General features: G+C 50.2%; 3 protein-coding genes across 4 annotated transcripts in view; 1 reads left to right on the top strand and 2 right to left on the bottom strand.

Annotated features, from left to right (window-relative positions):
• Zcwpw1 (zinc finger CW-type and PWWP domain containing 1) overlaps positions 1-5148 on the bottom strand; it is a 31773-nt gene extending 26625 nt beyond the window's left edge. The window contains exon 1 of the mRNA XM_021163249.1: positions 5005-5148. The gene's annotated coding sequence lies outside the window, so the exon portion shown is untranslated. The remainder of the gene's footprint in view (positions 1-5004) is intronic.
• A 1095-nt stretch (positions 5149-6243) lies between these two features.
• On the top strand, positions 6244-11074 carry Mepce (methylphosphate capping enzyme). The gene is made up of 4 exons (XM_021163627.1): positions 6244-8481; positions 9634-9852; positions 10276-10402; positions 10499-11074. The coding sequence occupies exons 1-4, from the start codon at positions 6883-6885 to the stop codon at positions 10549-10551; spliced, it is 1998 nt and encodes a 665-aa protein (XP_021019286.1). The 5' UTR covers positions 6244-6882; the 3' UTR covers positions 10552-11074.
• A 1640-nt stretch (positions 11075-12714) lies between these two features.
• On the bottom strand, positions 12715-13905 carry Ppp1r35 (protein phosphatase 1 regulatory subunit 35). 2 transcript variants are annotated; one of them, XM_021163475.2, is made up of 4 exons: positions 13594-13905; positions 13270-13513; positions 13053-13189; positions 12715-12961 (listed from the first exon to the last, which is right to left on the bottom strand). In XM_021163475.2, exons 1-4 carry the CDS (start codon positions 13819-13821, stop codon positions 12788-12790), a joined length of 783 nt encoding a protein of 260 aa, XP_021019134.1. In that variant the 5' UTR covers positions 13822-13905; the 3' UTR covers positions 12715-12787. The 2 variants fall into 2 exon arrangements, with proteins under 2 accessions (XP_021019134.1, XP_029333613.1); XM_029477753.1 differs by lacking the exon at positions 13053-13189 and having other exon boundaries at positions 12768-12961.
• Between the last annotated feature and the right edge of the window lie 2064 nt (positions 13906-15969).

The raw sequence follows: 15969 nt of genomic DNA, 5'->3' as shown, positions 1-15969 counted from the left end.
AGGAAGAAAGGAAGAAAGGAAGAAAGGAAGAAAGGAAGAAAGGAAGAAAGGAAGAAAGAAAGAAAGAAAGAAAGAAAGAAAGAAAGAAAGAAAGAATCAATCACAGCAGGGCACAGTGGGGCACACCTTTAATCCCAGCACTCAGGAGGGAGAGACAAGTGGATCTCAGAGTTAGAGGCCAGCCTGGTCTACAGAGAGAGTTCTACAACAGCCAGGGCTACATGGAAAAATCCTGCCTCAAAAAAACAAAAAATGATGGATAAGCCAGGTATGATGGCACACATTTTAATCCTAGCACATGGAAAGCAGAGGTGGAAATATCACTGTGAGTTCCACAATAGTGTGGTGTAAATTCCAAGCCAGCCAGAGCTGCAAGAGTACAACCCCTCTCCCTGCCCGGCCCCTCACTCACACACACTCACACACACACACACACACACACACACACACACAGAAAGAGAGAGAGAGAGAGAGAGAGAGAGAGAGAGAGAGAGAGAAGGTAAAGAAAAAAAAAGAGATAGCTCAGCTGCTAAGAGCATTTGTTGTTCCTGCAAAGAACTAAGATTCAGTTCCCAGTACCCACATGGTGGTTTATAACCATCTATAACTCCAGTTCAGGGGATCAGATTCTCTTCTCTGACCTTGGAAGGTACCAAGTACACAAATTGTACGCATTCATAACATTTACAAATAAAATGAATAAATCTAATTAAATTTTTTGTAAAAAAAAAAAAAAGAAAGAAAAAAGGAAGAAAACGTTATGTTATTGCAGTATTACATGAATAAGTCATAGCAAATCTATAAAAAGAGTTACATAACAAAGAGTTCCCTTCAATCTAAAGTGGAAATGTGATGAATATTACTTTCAAAAACTGTAGCCCAATCAATAGACAAGAGAAAGCCAGGAAGTCACTTTCTGATGAACCAAGCTGCTGCTCCATTTGATATGAATTTTCTTCTTCTACAATAACAAATATTAAAAACCTGATTCAGGAGGCTGGAGAGATGGCTCAGAGATTAAGAGCACTGGCTGCTCTTCCAGAAGCCCTGAGTTCAATTTCCAGTAATTATATGGTGCCCTCTTCTGGCCTGCAGGCTTACATGCAGGCAGAATGCTGTATACATAATAAAAATAATAATAATTCTTTTCTTTAAAAAAAAAAAAAAAGCGGGCTGGCGAGATGGCTCAGTGGTTAAGAGCACTGACTGCTCTTCCGAAGGTCCTGAGTTCAAATCCCAGCAACCACATGGTGGCTCACAACCATCCGTAACGAAATCTGATGCCCTCTTCTGGAGTGTCTGAAGACAGCTACAGTGTAAGTACATATAATAAATAAATCTTTAAAAAAAAAAAAAAAAAAAGCTGATTCAGGGGAGAAAATACTAGTTAATAAGTATGCAAATACTTATTAATGCAAAAAATGCAAAATAGCAACTTGCATTTTTCTGTATGTTAGAGTATGAAGGCAGGCCTTGATGATAGGAAGTCTAACATTCTTTTTTCTTTTTCTTTTTTTCTTTTTTTTTTCTTTTTGGAGGCAGGGTCTCTCAGTGATCCTGTACCTTGACATTTTAGATACACTGGCTGCTCAAAAAGCCCCCAGGATCCAACTGTCTCCACCTCCCAGGACTGAGGTCACAGACCCACCGTACCTTGTCCAGTTTTCATGTGGTGTTGGGGATCCTTGTGCGTAGGTATTTACTTGTTGAGTTACCTCCCTAGTCTCCATTTCTCTTTTCTCTCAGATGAAAAGGAGGCAGGGAGGGAAAGAGAAAAAAACATAGGCAATCCCAGCTGCAAAGATAGCTCTGAGATTAAGGGCGAGAGCTTGCTGCTCTCCTCTGCTAAGATGGGGATAAGAAAGAGTAGTCGGAGTGAATATGATCGAAATGCACAATATGCATGTACAAATGTGTCATAATGAGACCATTATTACATATAACATGTACTTATGAATTTAAAAATGTTTATAAATAAAAGTTCTAAATAGACCTGCTGCAGTGAAGTAATTTAATTCAGTGCTGCCAATATTTGTCAAAAAGCATTAATTATCTACCTTATGAGTAGGTAATTATTCCTTCTTTAAAAAAAAAAAAAGATTGATTGATTGATTGATTGATTGATTATGTATACAGTGTTCTGCCTAATGGCCAGAAGAGGGCATCAGATCCCAATACAGATGGTTGTGAACCACCATGTATTTGCTGGAAATTGAACTCAGGAGCTCTGGAAGAGCAGCCAGTGCTCTTAACCTCTGAGCCACTCTCCAGCCCTATTCCCTCTTTTTAAAAAAAAAAATTATTTATTTAATGTATATGAGTACACTGTAGCTGTACAGATGGTTGTAAGCCTTCATGTGGTTGTTGGGAATTGAATTTAGGACTCTGCTTGCTCTGGTCAGACCTGCTTGCTCCAGAAGAGGGTATTAGAGCTCATTACAGGTGGTTGTGAGTCACCATATGGTTGCTGGGATTTGAACTCAGGACCTTTGGAAGAATAGTCAGTGCTCCTTCCTGCTGAGCCATCTCTCCAGCCCCCCATCCCCTCTTTATACTGATAAAGAAAAGTAAATCCTTCAGTATATCTATTATCATAGACTCTAAGTTTCTAAAAATCATAAACTATATTTAATAACAGCATTCAGGAGGTTGAGGCAGGATTTAGAGGTCAAATTTGATGGCCTACTATTTAAAAAAACACAACAAGGGCTGGAGAGATGGCTTAGTGGTTAAGAGCACTGACTGCTCTTGTGAAGGTCCTGAGTTCAAATCCCAGCAACCACATGGTGGTTCACAACCATCCATATTGAGATCTGATGCCCTCTTCTGATGCATCTGAAGACAGCTACACTGTACTTACATATAATAAACAAATCTTTAAAAAAGCAAACACAAAAACAAGCAAACAAAACTTTTCAATCTCCTTTAAGCTAGGATAGTGAGCCATGTCTAAATTTCAATCGTAGGAATGTTCTAGTTTGAGACCTACAGAAAGACCCTGCAGCCCCTCCAAAACAAAAACAAAAGCATATATACACACACACAAAGCCTCCTATATTTAAGAATATAGTTTAAGACAACCAGGGGTTCATGGCTATACTCACAGCACTTAAGATACTGAAGGAAGTCTATTGCTTCAACTATGAGTCCAGTCTGAGCTACAAAGTGACTTTAAAAACAGCCAGGGATACAGACAAGACCCTGTCTCAGAAAATAAATAAATAAACAATAGATAGATGGCTAGATAGACAGACAAGCAAACAAACAAACAAACAAACGAATGAATAAATGCTTACAGATAGTTCAGTGGGTAGGGGTGCTTGCCATCAAGCCTAATGATCTGAAACTGATCTCAGATCCCACTTGATTGACAGGGATGGACAGACAGGATGACACAACATGGACAGGATGACCTCTGGCCTCCCCATGCATGTGCACAAACACACACATCCAACAAACAACAAATAAATAAGGGTGATAAAACTTTTAAAAATATAATTCACTTAAAATTTTCCTGTCCTGGGGCCTGGCAGTGGTGGTGCATGCCAGCACTCTGTAGGCAGAGGCAGAGAGATCTCTGAGTTTAAGGCCAGCCTGGTCTACAGAGGGTGTTCTAGGTCAGCCAGGGGCTACAGAGAGAAAAACCTGGAGAGGGGAGGGGGAAAGACCGAGGAGCTGGTGAGATGGTTCAAGAATTAAGAGCACTGGCTTCCAGCGATGCCTGCAACCACATGATGGCTCATGACAATCTATAAAGGGATCTGATGCTCTCTTCTGGCCTGCAGGTGTACATGATGACTGAGCATTCACACATAAAAAAATAATGATGATGATAATAATGATAGAATAAATGAAAATTTCATTCCCTTTAATACGGAATTGATGGCTTTTTGACATGGTCTAATAGCCTATGAACTCCTGCCTATTCTCCTGTTTTTACCTGCTTTTAAATTCACTTTGTGAGCATGCATCTGTGTTCTGCAGACCTTTTAAACGTTTAACAAGGAAAGAAAGAAAGAAAGAAAGAAAGAAAGAAAGAAAGATATTCTACCTACCCTCACCAGATTTATCTCAGAAGGAACTACCCAAGCTAAACTTCCCACAGTACGTTACAAATAAAATTCACTGTAAAGTGTATTGGCTCAGGGCGCGGTGGGGAGGGGGTTAGGGGAGGTGGTGGAAGAAACCCCGAAGATGTATGGTCACTTGTGAGCAAAACAGTTTCTTTCCTGACATTAAATGTCATTTCTAAACCCAGCGTGGTGGCGCACGCCTTTAATCCCAGTCCTCGGGAGGCTGAGGCAGGTGGATTTCTGAGTTGGAGATCAGCCTGGTCTACAGAGTGAGTTCCAGGACAGCCAGGGCTACACAGAGAAACCCTGTCTCGAGAAAAAAAAAAAAAAAGTCATTTCTATTCTTGACCGCAATCTCTGGATCGCTTCCACTCGTGCCCCCCGCCCCTCACCGTGTTCGGACCTCAGGCTGCCCTCGGGATGCTCTTGCTTCGAGGACCTTATACCCTAGGCCTTCGCAAGGCGGGCGGGCGCGCGTCCTTTCTGCTTACAGATATCAAGATGCGGGGGCCATGAATGCTGAACCCCACAGCGGACGGGAGGCCTTTGAGTGGTCTTCTACTTGTCCTCTCTCTTTACCAATTCTCTCCGCGACGGCCATTACTAGCAGAGATCTCACCCAGGCAAACAACCCTCGCCTCCCCTCAAAGCGTCAAGTAACGCTTCGCTACTCTCCCCGACACCAAGAACGCCACCGTGGAAGCCTCTTCCCCTTTGCTCCCGCTCGGCCTCGCTGTCCCAGAACGCCTCATTTCCCGCCACAATCCTGGGTTATTTTGTTGTTGTTGTTGTTGTTCTGAAGATGAGCGATTCTGAAGAGAAAGGGGTAAGGTCCGCTGTGGCTCCGAAGGGAAAATTTCTCCTCAGCCAACAGGTACCGAGATTCAGCACAACTAACACTTTCCTCTGCAGTCGCATAAAAGACAACTACCTTCTGGGGCGACGAGGACCTAAAGGTGAAGCGCAGCTAACGCTGTCGCAGCCATTCCGCACATCCCTTCCACCGCGAGCAACTTTTCCCGCCACCAGGAGAAGGCGCGAGGACACGGACAAATCCCGCCCCCAAGCGGCGTGCGCTCAGGTGATGCGCATGCGCAGTTGGAAGCCGCTTCTGCGTCTGCGCAGCCGGAGTAGCCCGCCATCTTAAGAACGAAAGCCTACTGAAACTACAAGTTCCATAATCCTCGCTGGCATCTTTATTTCCGCCCCCCCCATAATATCCTGCGAAGCGCCCGAGGCACTTCATTCTTATCTCTGCCTCAAATCGCTTTCTCTCTCCTATTTTCGTGCTATCACTCCCTTCCTTTTAGATTTCGTCACGCTCTTAAATTTTGAGACCATCTTGAGCCCCCCCTCTTGCCTCTACAGTGTATTTTCCTGACAAATATAGTCTGTTGACAGGGAAACTCCGCCAGCCATCAGTCTGAGGAGGATTCTGCATAGAATCAGTGCTTCCCATTGGCCGAAACAGGGGCCAAAACAGGTCGATACCCTTTCCCGCCCACATTCGCGGTGTGTCTAGCTGCAGGGATAATGCTGTAAAATCCGCAACGCTAGCGGGTGGCGCTGAGGGACCGATACGCAGGCGCTGCACTATGGCAGCGGCGTCCGAGGCCTGACGTAGGTGTAGGGAGGAGAGGAAGGCGTAGTTCTCTAGATGTTTGTCTCTGGTGGAAGGAGGAGGGTCGCCTGAACGACTGGGCCATTTCGGGGGAAGAGGAGTTTGGACAACCTCGATGTTTTAGTACCTGTTTGTTTTCAATTCAGAAAATACTTTAAATAATATATTGCATTTTATTGATAACAGTTCTTGAGACGACGGTCTCGATTCCTTAGCCTACTTTATCTTCTCAGGCTCTCCGATGTCCTAATTCTAATGAGATTAGGCGGGGGGCGGGGAAAGGGGTGGGGAAAAGACGAGCGATCGCTCATGAATAATTCATGAGCCCGCCTCTTTTGCTGGGAATGCACGCCCCTTGGAAACGTGCTGACGCACGCTGCGTGTATCGAACCTAAGGAAACGACGTCACACTCCCCGCCCCTAGGGCGGAGGGGGCGGAACATCATCTCCAGCACGTGTTGCCCCTTCAACCCGCGCAAGTCCAAAAGGACTGTGCGCAGGCGCTCTCCAGGAGGGGCGGGGATGGGGGAGGAAGGAGGCGGGGCAGGGAGGTTGTTGGGTTTAGAGCCGGGCGGAGACCGCGGAGCTTCATTCCTCAGGAACAAGGGTCGGGTGTCAAGGAGACCTTTTCACACCAGCTCCCGTTCCCCGCCTACGGTGGGTGGGATCGCACGGCAGAGACAAAGGATATCAGTAGGGCTTGGACTTAGCAGCGAAGGGAAGTCGGGTGTCCGTGTGGGGCGGTGGGCGTCTCGGGCTGGGGGAGGGTGAGGCAATTAGGGAGGGGGGCTGTATTTAAACTCTCGGAGCCGTTAAGTTGGTTCGCACTCCCGATGCGCGCGCAGCCTGGGTGGTGGCGGAGCGCGCATGCGTGGGTCCTGGGCGAGCGGGACGCGCGCCCGTTGTGCGCGCTCGCGGCAGAGTGGTAGTGGCGGAGAAAAGGGAGTCGGCGCACGCGCAGTTGGTTCCTCGGCTTGTCCGGGTCTCGCGGGCATCTTGTTTTGGTCTCGCGGGCGAGTGGAGCGCGCTTGGTGTGTCGCGGGAGGGAGGTGGAGGCGCGAGGCAGAGCTGCGCGCGCACTCGGGGAAGGAGGGAGTGAGGTGGTCTTAGGAAGGGCTACAGGGGGCTTCCCCTTGCTCTCTTCTCAGTACCCTCGCTTGAGAAGGGGAAATTAAACAGGGAGAGGAGATGATCGAGATGGCGGCGGAGAAGGAGCCCTTTCTGGTGCCGGCCCCGCCGCCGCCGCTCAAAGATGAGTCGGGCGGAGGGGGCGGCCCCGAGGTGCAATCGCACCAAGAGGCTGCCTCGGGGGAGCTCCGTGATGGGACAGAACACGGGCCGGGCCCTCGCGCGCACTCGGCCGGGGCCGCAGCCAGCGGAGGGGGCGGCCCCCAGGCACAGGCGCATGGGGAGCCCCACGGGCGAGCCGCCGCTCCTGCGGACGTGGGGGAGGAGCGCCGGGGAGGGGGCGGGACGGACCTGGGTCCCCCAGCCCCTCCTCGACCTCGCAATGGCTACCAGCCCCACCGACCCCCTGGGGGTGGTGGGGGCAAAAGAAGAAATAGCTGTAACGTGGGGGGAGGGAGCGGTGGAAGCTTCAAACATCCGGCCTTCAAGAGGCGCCGGCGAGTGAATTCGGACTGCGACTCAGTGTTACCATCCAATTTCCTTCTGGGGGGTAACATATTTGATCCACTGAACCTGAATAGCCTCCTGGATGAGGAAGTGAGTCGCGCACTCAATGCGGAGACCCCAAAGTCATCCCCACTTCCAGCCAAGGGGCGAGACCCTGTGGAGATCCTCATCCCCAAAGATATCACTGACCCGCTCAGTCTCAACACTTGCACTGACGAGGCCCATGTAGTGCTTGCCTCACCACTCAAGATTGGTCGCAAGCGCCATAGACACCGGGGACCGCACCACCAGCAGCAGCAGGCATCTGGAGGGAATGATAGCAACGCCGTCGTGCTGCCCACTGACCCTCTCACGCCCTCACTCCATGGGGAGGGTGCTACGCAGCAGCAGCAGCAAAACAGAGGCCAGAACCGTGATGCCCCTCAACCCTATGAACTCAACACAGCCATCAACTGCAGGGATGAAGTTGTGTCTCCCCTTCCATCTGCCCTGCAGGGTTCCTCAGGCTCCCTTTCTGCCCCTCCAGCTGCCTCAGTTACCTCTGCACCCTCTACTACTTCCTCCTCCCGACATCGCAAACGTCGAAGGACTTCCAGCAAGTCAGAGGCAGGGGCTAGGGGTGGAAGCCAGGGTTCCAAGGAAAAGGGCAGAGGGAGTGGAGGAGGCCGTCACCACCACCCACTACCTGCAACTGCCTTCAAAAAGCAACAGCTAAAGTTCCAATATGGGAATTACTGCAAGTACTATGGCTATCGCAATCCTTCCTGTGAGGACGTGCGCCTTAGGGTGTTGAAGCCCGAGTGGTTTCAAGGCCGGGACGTCCTAGATCTGGGCTGCAACGTTGGCCATCTGACCCTAAGTATTGCCTGCAAGTGGGGCCCAGCCCGCATGGTGGGGCTGGACATTGATCCACGGCTTATCCACTCTGCTCGCCAAAATATCCGACACTACCTGTCAGAGGAGCTTCGTCTCCAAGCTCAGACTTCTGAGGGGGACCCAGGGACAGAGGGGGAGGAAGGGACTATCCCTGTCCGAAAAAGGAGCTGCTTCCCAGCCTCACTGACAGCCAGCCGGGGTCCCATCGCTGCACCCCAAGTGCCCTTGGATGGAGCCGACACATCTGTCTTCCCCAACAATGTCGTCTTCGTCACGGTAAGAGTCCAAAGGCTCTTGGAATAGGGTTCAAATGTGAAGATGAGATTAAATAGGAATGTGTTGGGGGAATGGTCATGACCTAGAGGTATATCCATGCATCCATCTGTTCCTCCATACAAGAACCACCTCCTGGAGAGAACAGTCGGGATTGGCCAGAGAATCTCTACTGGGTGTTGTCTCTCTGCTCCTCTAACGTGGAAAGTGGGATCTCTACCTTCAGGCTCTAACATCTGGTCCTTTCTCATGACTACAAACAAGGATCTCATCCCCAACATAGCATGCCTTGCCCTGCTTCCAACTGGGACTGTAACCCAGAGAATCCACTTTCCCAAGGGTACTTCTGTTCAGTCCAGATGGAACCTTGTCCTCAAGTCTCCTGAGGGAGCCTCAAGTTGGCTGTCTTTGGGAGAGGGGGAACACTCTGATATTTGTCATTTGGGCCTTTGATAGGGACTTTGTTTGCCTCAGCTGCTTTTTGTTCCCCTAGATACAGCACAAGACTATTGAAATTACTGGTCAGAAACCCATGGGTCTGTCTTCCCCATGCTGACTGAATAGTGAGAGGGAGGCAGTGAAGAGGACTACATGGAGGAGAGTGCCCAGCCTGACAGTGTATGTCCCTGTCAGAGCTAGCTTCCTCCAGCAGGCAGTTGTTAGGCCATCCAGAGGAACTTTTGCCAGTGGCTTACTTAGCCTGTAAAATGTCTTCCCAGGAGTGGTGATAAGTTCACCCTCTTTACAAAAAGGTTTGCCAAGGTTATTTTGTTAGAGAAAGAATAGACCTGAAACAGGACTTACAGAGTCTCTGACTTAAGAGCTGTGGCCTTTGTATGTGAGGTCTCCTGGGCAAGAGTGAAAATAAGCACAGGCTGCGGTCTTGGGAACACTCCAGTATTCTCCAGTTAACCCTTGGATAGTGAGTAAATCTACCAGGCTTCCTTTTCAGTTTGTTTGGTTTAGTACCAAGAACAGGAAAGGGAGATGAGAGCATGAGACTGAAAGGAGGCACTCTCAGGAAGAGTCTCAGAAGGTGGCCACCACGGGCGGAAGTGAGGTTGTGTAGGTGGCCAGTGCTCTGAGTCTGTAGGTGGTTGTGGGGCCAGTGCTCCTCATCCCTCTTTGACATCCTTGCCCTCTTGTGGCCCGCAGGGTAACTATGTCCTGGACCGAGATGAGCTGGTGGATGCCCAAAGACCGGAGTATGATGTGGTGCTGTGCTTCAGCCTCACCAAGTGGGTGCACCTGAACTGGGGTGATGAGGGGCTGAAGCGAATGTTCCGCCGGATCTACCGGCACCTGCGCCCTGGGGGAATTCTAGTCCTGGAGCCCCAACCATGGTCCTCCTACTGCAAGAGAAAGTCTCTCACGGTGAGTTGGGTTTCTGGAGAGGGAGTAATAATCATCTTTCTGTTTTTACTGAGGATTGACCGCTCACCTCACGCGTGGTGGGGATGGTGTCCTCTACCAGTGAGCTACAGCCCTAGCCCTTTTCTTCCCAAGAATGTTTTTGTGTATAGCCTTGGCTGTCCTGAAACTAACTGTGGACCAGGCTGGCCTTGAACTCATAGAGACCAACCTGTCTCTGCCTTCTAAGGGTTGGACTACCACCAACTGGCAGGCCCCTTTTTATTTGGGACTGGCTAAGCTGCTGGCCTGAACTGGCTCTGTAGTACAGGCTGGTCTTGAACTCTTCATCTTCCAGCTCAAATTTTCTGAGCAAGGAAAAAGGATGTGATAATTGGCCAGGGGAAAAGGTGGTAAGTAGAAGTAACCCCTCCCCTTTTTTCCCAGGAAACAATCTATAAGAACTACTTTCGAATCCAGCTGAAGCCAGAACAGTTCAGTTCCTACCTGACATCCCCAGAGGTGGGCTTCTCCAGCTATGAGCTTGTGGCCACACCTAGTAACACCTCCAGAGGTAAGAATGGCTGGGAGGGGATAGTCCTGGCTGCAAGGGTAGGGGCCCTGTGGAGAACCCCAGGGTCCTACCCACCTGCCTCTGTCTTCCCTTCAGGCTTCCAGCGTCCTGTGTACTTGTTCCACAAGGCTCGATCCCCCAGCCACTAAGTGGCCTTCTGAGAAGTTGTAAAGAGGCTGCCCTTGCTGCTCCTGAGAACCTGGGGGGAAAGGAAATTATTCCAAGGTCTTTCCTAACTCCAAAAAGTTTCTCCTTTTCTTGGATCTGTCAAGAGAGCTTTTCCTAAGTTGCTACCCCACATCTCCTCCCTGTCACCTCTGGCACTTGAGCAAGCCCAGCTGTGCTGGAATTCCATCAGCTTCCTCTCCCAGCCCGCTGGGCTGGATGGCATGGACTGTTTGCTGACTCTGTCCTCCTGGGACAGGGGAAGGGGGAATGTCGAGTTCTCCAGGCCCTTCCTCCTGTTCTCAGGGGACTTCCCGCTTTTCAGCCTTTGTTCTTAGCTGCACTTAAACGGACCATGGATGGATTAAGGGTGTTAGAGGGGAAATTTGATAAGGAGACACACAGGTACTGTGAAAGTCCTTCTGCTGTCCCCCGGTGGGAGGGAGCTGGGTTTGGAAATGTGAGAACAGCACAATAAACTCGATTACTAGGGCAGTGGCCCCCGCACCTGCGTCCAGCACTTTCTAGCGGTAGTAAGTACCTCCGAGTAAGACTGTTCTCCCTGTGCCGGTCCTAGTCCTCAAGGGTGGTTTTTCTCGGGTGTGGTGGGACATAGGCCTTTTATGCCAGCACTTGGGATGCAGACAGGCAAGATCTCAAGGTGTGAGGCCAGCCTGGGTTGACTACATAGTGATTCAGTGTCTCAGAGAGGTAAGAGTTGGGAGGTCAGTAGTTTAGTTCTGAAGACTGTGCCTATCTTAAGGTTACTATTGCTGGGAGACACCATGACCAAAGAAAGTTGGGGGCCAGGTTTTCTCAGCTTATGCTTCCACATCTCAGGGGAAGGCAAGGACCAGAAGGCTCGTGTAAAAGCCATCAAGGGGTGCTTACTCAATTGCCCTTGTGGCTAACTCAGCCTTTCTTATAGACCCCAGGACCACCAGCACAGGGATGGCCCCACCCACAATGAGCCAGGCCTCCTCCTCATCAACTACTAATTAAAATGTTCTGTAGGCTTGCCTACTGTCTCATCTTATAGAGCATTTTCTCAGTTGAGGCTCCCTCCTGGTGACTAGCTTGCATCAAGGTTGATAGAAACTAGACAGTACAGTATCCTTACACAATGCTTAAGATGGTAATGGGTCCAAATTACCTTCCTCAAAAAGAAAACTCCAGATGAAGTGTTTGTGTATGGAAGTTTGAGGCAGGCTAACTTTAGGGGTGGGTGGCAGTGGAGGTAAAATGGAACCAGAAAGTTAATAGCCCAGAGCCACAAACCTGCTACAGGACCCTTGGTAGAATGAGATGCTTGGGTGGTTTACAAAATGAAGGTCTTGATTAGTTTGTCAAGAGCAGCTGGAACCTTGAACAAACACTGAGCACTCTCCTGTTAGTCCCCAACAAGATAGGCAACACTCGGATGGAAGCCAGCAGTCTCCTTTGAAGCAATCATTAAGTGTTAAAACCCACATTTGGGTAAGTACTTTTTGCTCAGAAGTATTTGAATAGCCAGGTGTAGTGGTACATGCCTTTAGTCCCAGCACCTGGGAAGCAGAGACAGGCAAGTCTCTTGAGTTTAAGACCAGCTCGGACTACATAATGAGTTCCAAGACAACCAGAGCTATGTAGAAAGACAAATAGTTTGTACAACTAGGGCAGTATGTGTGCAGTGTTGTTTTGAGACAGTTACTTGGTAACTTAAGTTGTCCTGGAATTCCTGATTCTGTTTCTACCTCAAGTGTTCATCACACCCAGCCAAAGTGGAATTTAAAACACTTTGACTACTGTTTGTTTATACACTTGCACACTCAACCCTGGGGATTGAACCTAGGGCTCTGTACATGCTTTCCCCAGGTACTACCACTGATCTGAAACCTTATCAAAATAATTTGTGTAACTCAGACTGTCCTTGGACATAGAATCCTTCTGACTCAGCCTCCCAAGTGCTGGGACATGCTTGGAACCTCGGTGTCAGGCTAAGGCTCAAGTTCTAATAACTAAAGGTGGGGATTTAAATGGAGAGGCAGGTCTGACCCCACACTTGGGACAGTGCTTTCCACTTGCCATGGGGGTCGGGGCAGGAAGAGGGTAGAAGACCCTGAAGCAGTTTAATCCTATCTAAACTCCCAAGAACAGTTCGGTAATTTAGGGAGGAAAACATTTTATTCTATTAAAAAAAAAAAACTAACAAAAATACAGACTAGCATTCCAGAGTTAGGGCTACGCTTCCCAGCGCCTCAGCATCCGATGCATGAGAAAGGTATCTTCTGAAGGGCGGGGCCGGGCTTGAAGCCTTAGTGGCGGCAGCCCGTCCACTGTCAAGTGCGGAGATTCGGACCACAGAGAATCTGGGTTGCACAGCATGGTCATGTCTGGCCCCGGCCCGAGCACCTCCTACGGGAAGGTGAAGCATGTTACACTCAAGGTGGAGGAAGAGAGCCCAGGGGGTAGAGGGATGTCCAGGTCCCTGGATCCCTTCCTTCACCTTCAGGGGCGGAGCTCGGGGCTGCGGTGGCAGCATCGCCAGCTTCTCCCTCAGCGCCGCGTTCAGAACCTGCTCCTCGGGCACCTGCAGACTCACCAGGTCTCGGTAGAGTCGCTTAGAGCGCGGCACGTTCAACCCTGCGAGCGCAGGGAAGGCGGGATTGAGGGGCGCCCTTCACCCAGACCACCGCGCCGGGCCGGCCGCCTGCCCCCCTCACCCTCCGCCACGGTCTCCTCCAGGGCACAGCGGGTCTGGAACGACTTTCTCAGCTGCTCCTCCACCGCCTTGGAGGCATCAAACTGGCCGCTGGTAACAGCGGCGCGCGCGTTCTGCAGCTCCAGACTCAAAGCCAGGCTGCTCTGCAGGGCCGGTGCCTCCAGCTCATGATCGTCGCCCGGTGCACCGGCCGCCAGCAGCGGCTCGGACCGCACCGGGGAGGGCGGCGCCAGTTGAAAACGAACCTGGGAGTGGAGGGCGGAACCGTGAGCTGCAGATTCCCGGGCGCTCGGCGGGCGGGGGGCCGGGCCTTCACGCCGCTCACCTGCCGCCGCCTCCGGCTACCGCCCCGCCGCCCCTTCCGCTGACCCGGGCTGCTCTTCCGCGGCTTCGGACTCTCGGGCAGCGGGCTCGGGCTAAGGCTCAAGTCCAAGCCCGGCTCGGGCTCTGGGGCTCGGGGTTCCGGGGCTCGCGGCTCCGGGGGTGGCCCCGGGACCTCCAGGGCCTCTTCGCTTTCAATGGACTCTAACGCGGACGCCCCGAAGCCCATCATCTTGTTCTAAAGGTTCGGGGTTTCGGGACGCGGCGTCTCTTTTCTCCCACCCTCGGGGGGCTACCACTACCGGAAACCGTTAGCTCTTACCCACCGGAGTAAGACAAGCCCGCCGCGCCACTCCATTGGCGCTCCTGGACGTCATTCCCACCACTCCGCCCTCCAGCTTCCGGACGCACTTCCGCCCTCACACGCTAACTTCGCCTTTAAGGCGGGGCGTTAGAGCGACGGTGCCCTAGTCCTAGACTCTACGGATTCCTATCAAGCCTACTTTTCCTTAGGGAACGGGGGTGTGGCGTCTTTGCCTGTCAGACTCTAAGGCTCATTTGTTCTGGGATTACAGCGTTAGTCCTCTTTCACTGTAACAAAATCCTCGCTGCTCTCGCATCTAGAGGTCCAGAGTGGCGCCCCCACCCCCCTTCCTGAAGGTTTTGGTCATTTTTGAACGCCGATCAAATCTTCCCTGTACGTGGAAGCAGACTCGTTGCAAAATCTCTGGATTCTGATATTTGCATAAGGAAGTACTAAGGGAATTGACGGAATATTGCCTTAATTTTAAATCCATATCCTGGGGGTTGGTTCAGAGGGTAAAGGCGATTGCCATCAAGACTGACAATTCCAGGGTCACACGTGGTGGAAGGAGAGAACTGACTCCCTTCTGTTGTCCTCTGATGCACACTTAGACTAAGAAAAATCCATATCCTAGTCTCTCAGTCCACCAAACTACACCACCACATACACACAACACACACAGACATTTTTAAAAAGCAATGACGGCTTAGGAGTTAGAAGCAGCCGGGCCGTGGTGGCGCATGCCTTTAATCTCAGCACTTGGGAGGCAGAGGCAGGTGGATTTTTGATTTTCGAGGCCAGCCTGGTCTACATTGTGATTTCTAGGACAACCATGGCTATACAGAGAAACCCTGTCCAAAAAAAGGGGGGGGGGGAGTTAGAAAGGAGTTAGAAGCAGAAAAGGATCAATCTAGAGTTATTCAGGGCCAGTCTTGGTGAACACTGAGCTATCAGAGACCTGGTTAACTAAACCCCCAAAATGTGACCTCTCATTCCATATCCTTGGGCAGTTGGAAATTTGTATACACATTTTCACCTTTATTCATAGCCCCAAACTAGAAATGACCCCAACAGATAAAGAGTTAAAATGTGTATAGAAATACCATAAAATAGTACTCAGCAATAACGGAGAACAAACTATTGATGCAGTCAGTATAGCAACTAGAGTACATGATAGCCTTTGCCAGTCTGCCAGGGGTAGGTGATGTGTGGTTTCTTTTACACTTTTCAGAAACAAAGGTTTAGCCGAGTGTGATGGTGCAAGCCTGGAATCCCAGTATTGGAGGCAGCGCAGGAGAATCTGGAATTCAAGGTCACCCTCGGCTACACAGGGAACTTAAGACCAGCCTGGGCTAAAAAGGGCTAAAGGGAGAGGAAGGTAGGAGAGCACAGGCTTTTCTGTATTAATTTCTTCTTTGTTTGTTTCTTTATTTGAGACAGGGTCTCATTATGCATTTCTGGCAGTCGTGGAACTCATTTTGTAGACCAGATGACCTCGAACTCCCAGAAATCCATCTGCCTCTGTCTCCTGAATGCTGAAATTAAAAGCATGCACCACCACACCAGGCAAAAATACCATTTTTTAAATTTTCACATTTTTTTAAGGAGGTAGAGAAAGGAGCTTTCAGTAACAACATTGCCTGACTCTGTGGTTCTTCAACACCAACCAAAATCAAACAAAGCGGAGCTTCTGATGCTCCTCATGGAGGGTCCAGATGGTCGTAAGAAGCTGAATGTTCATGTTGGAGGCTGGGTCTCTTGGGGCTGTGGCAAGAAACAAATGTGGAACCATTTCTAGAGAGTTCATGTTAAAGGCTTCCGCGAGGGTCTTCCACGAAGATCACCAACAATGGTCTCCACTGCAGCTCCCCAGAAGAAACAGAAATGTTATAATCCAGAGGCTGGCACCCAGCGTTGGCAGAAACACTGGAGATGGCTCACGGGAAGTGCTTCTGCACAGCATTAGAATCTGAGTTCAGAGCCGGGCATGGTGGCACACGCCTTTAATCCCAGCACTGGGGAGGCAGAGGCAGGCAGATTTCTGAGTTCAAGGCCAGCCTGGTCTACAGAGTGAGT

The sequence above is a fragment of the Mus caroli genome, chromosome 5 (genome assembly GCF_900094665.2).
Source record: "Mus caroli chromosome 5, CAROLI_EIJ_v1.1, whole genome shotgun sequence".
NCBI classification, from domain to species: domain Eukaryota; kingdom Metazoa; phylum Chordata; class Mammalia; order Rodentia; family Muridae; genus Mus; species Mus caroli.
Note: the sequence above shows the minus strand (reverse complement) of the source record. Positions and strands in the feature narration are given on the sequence as shown.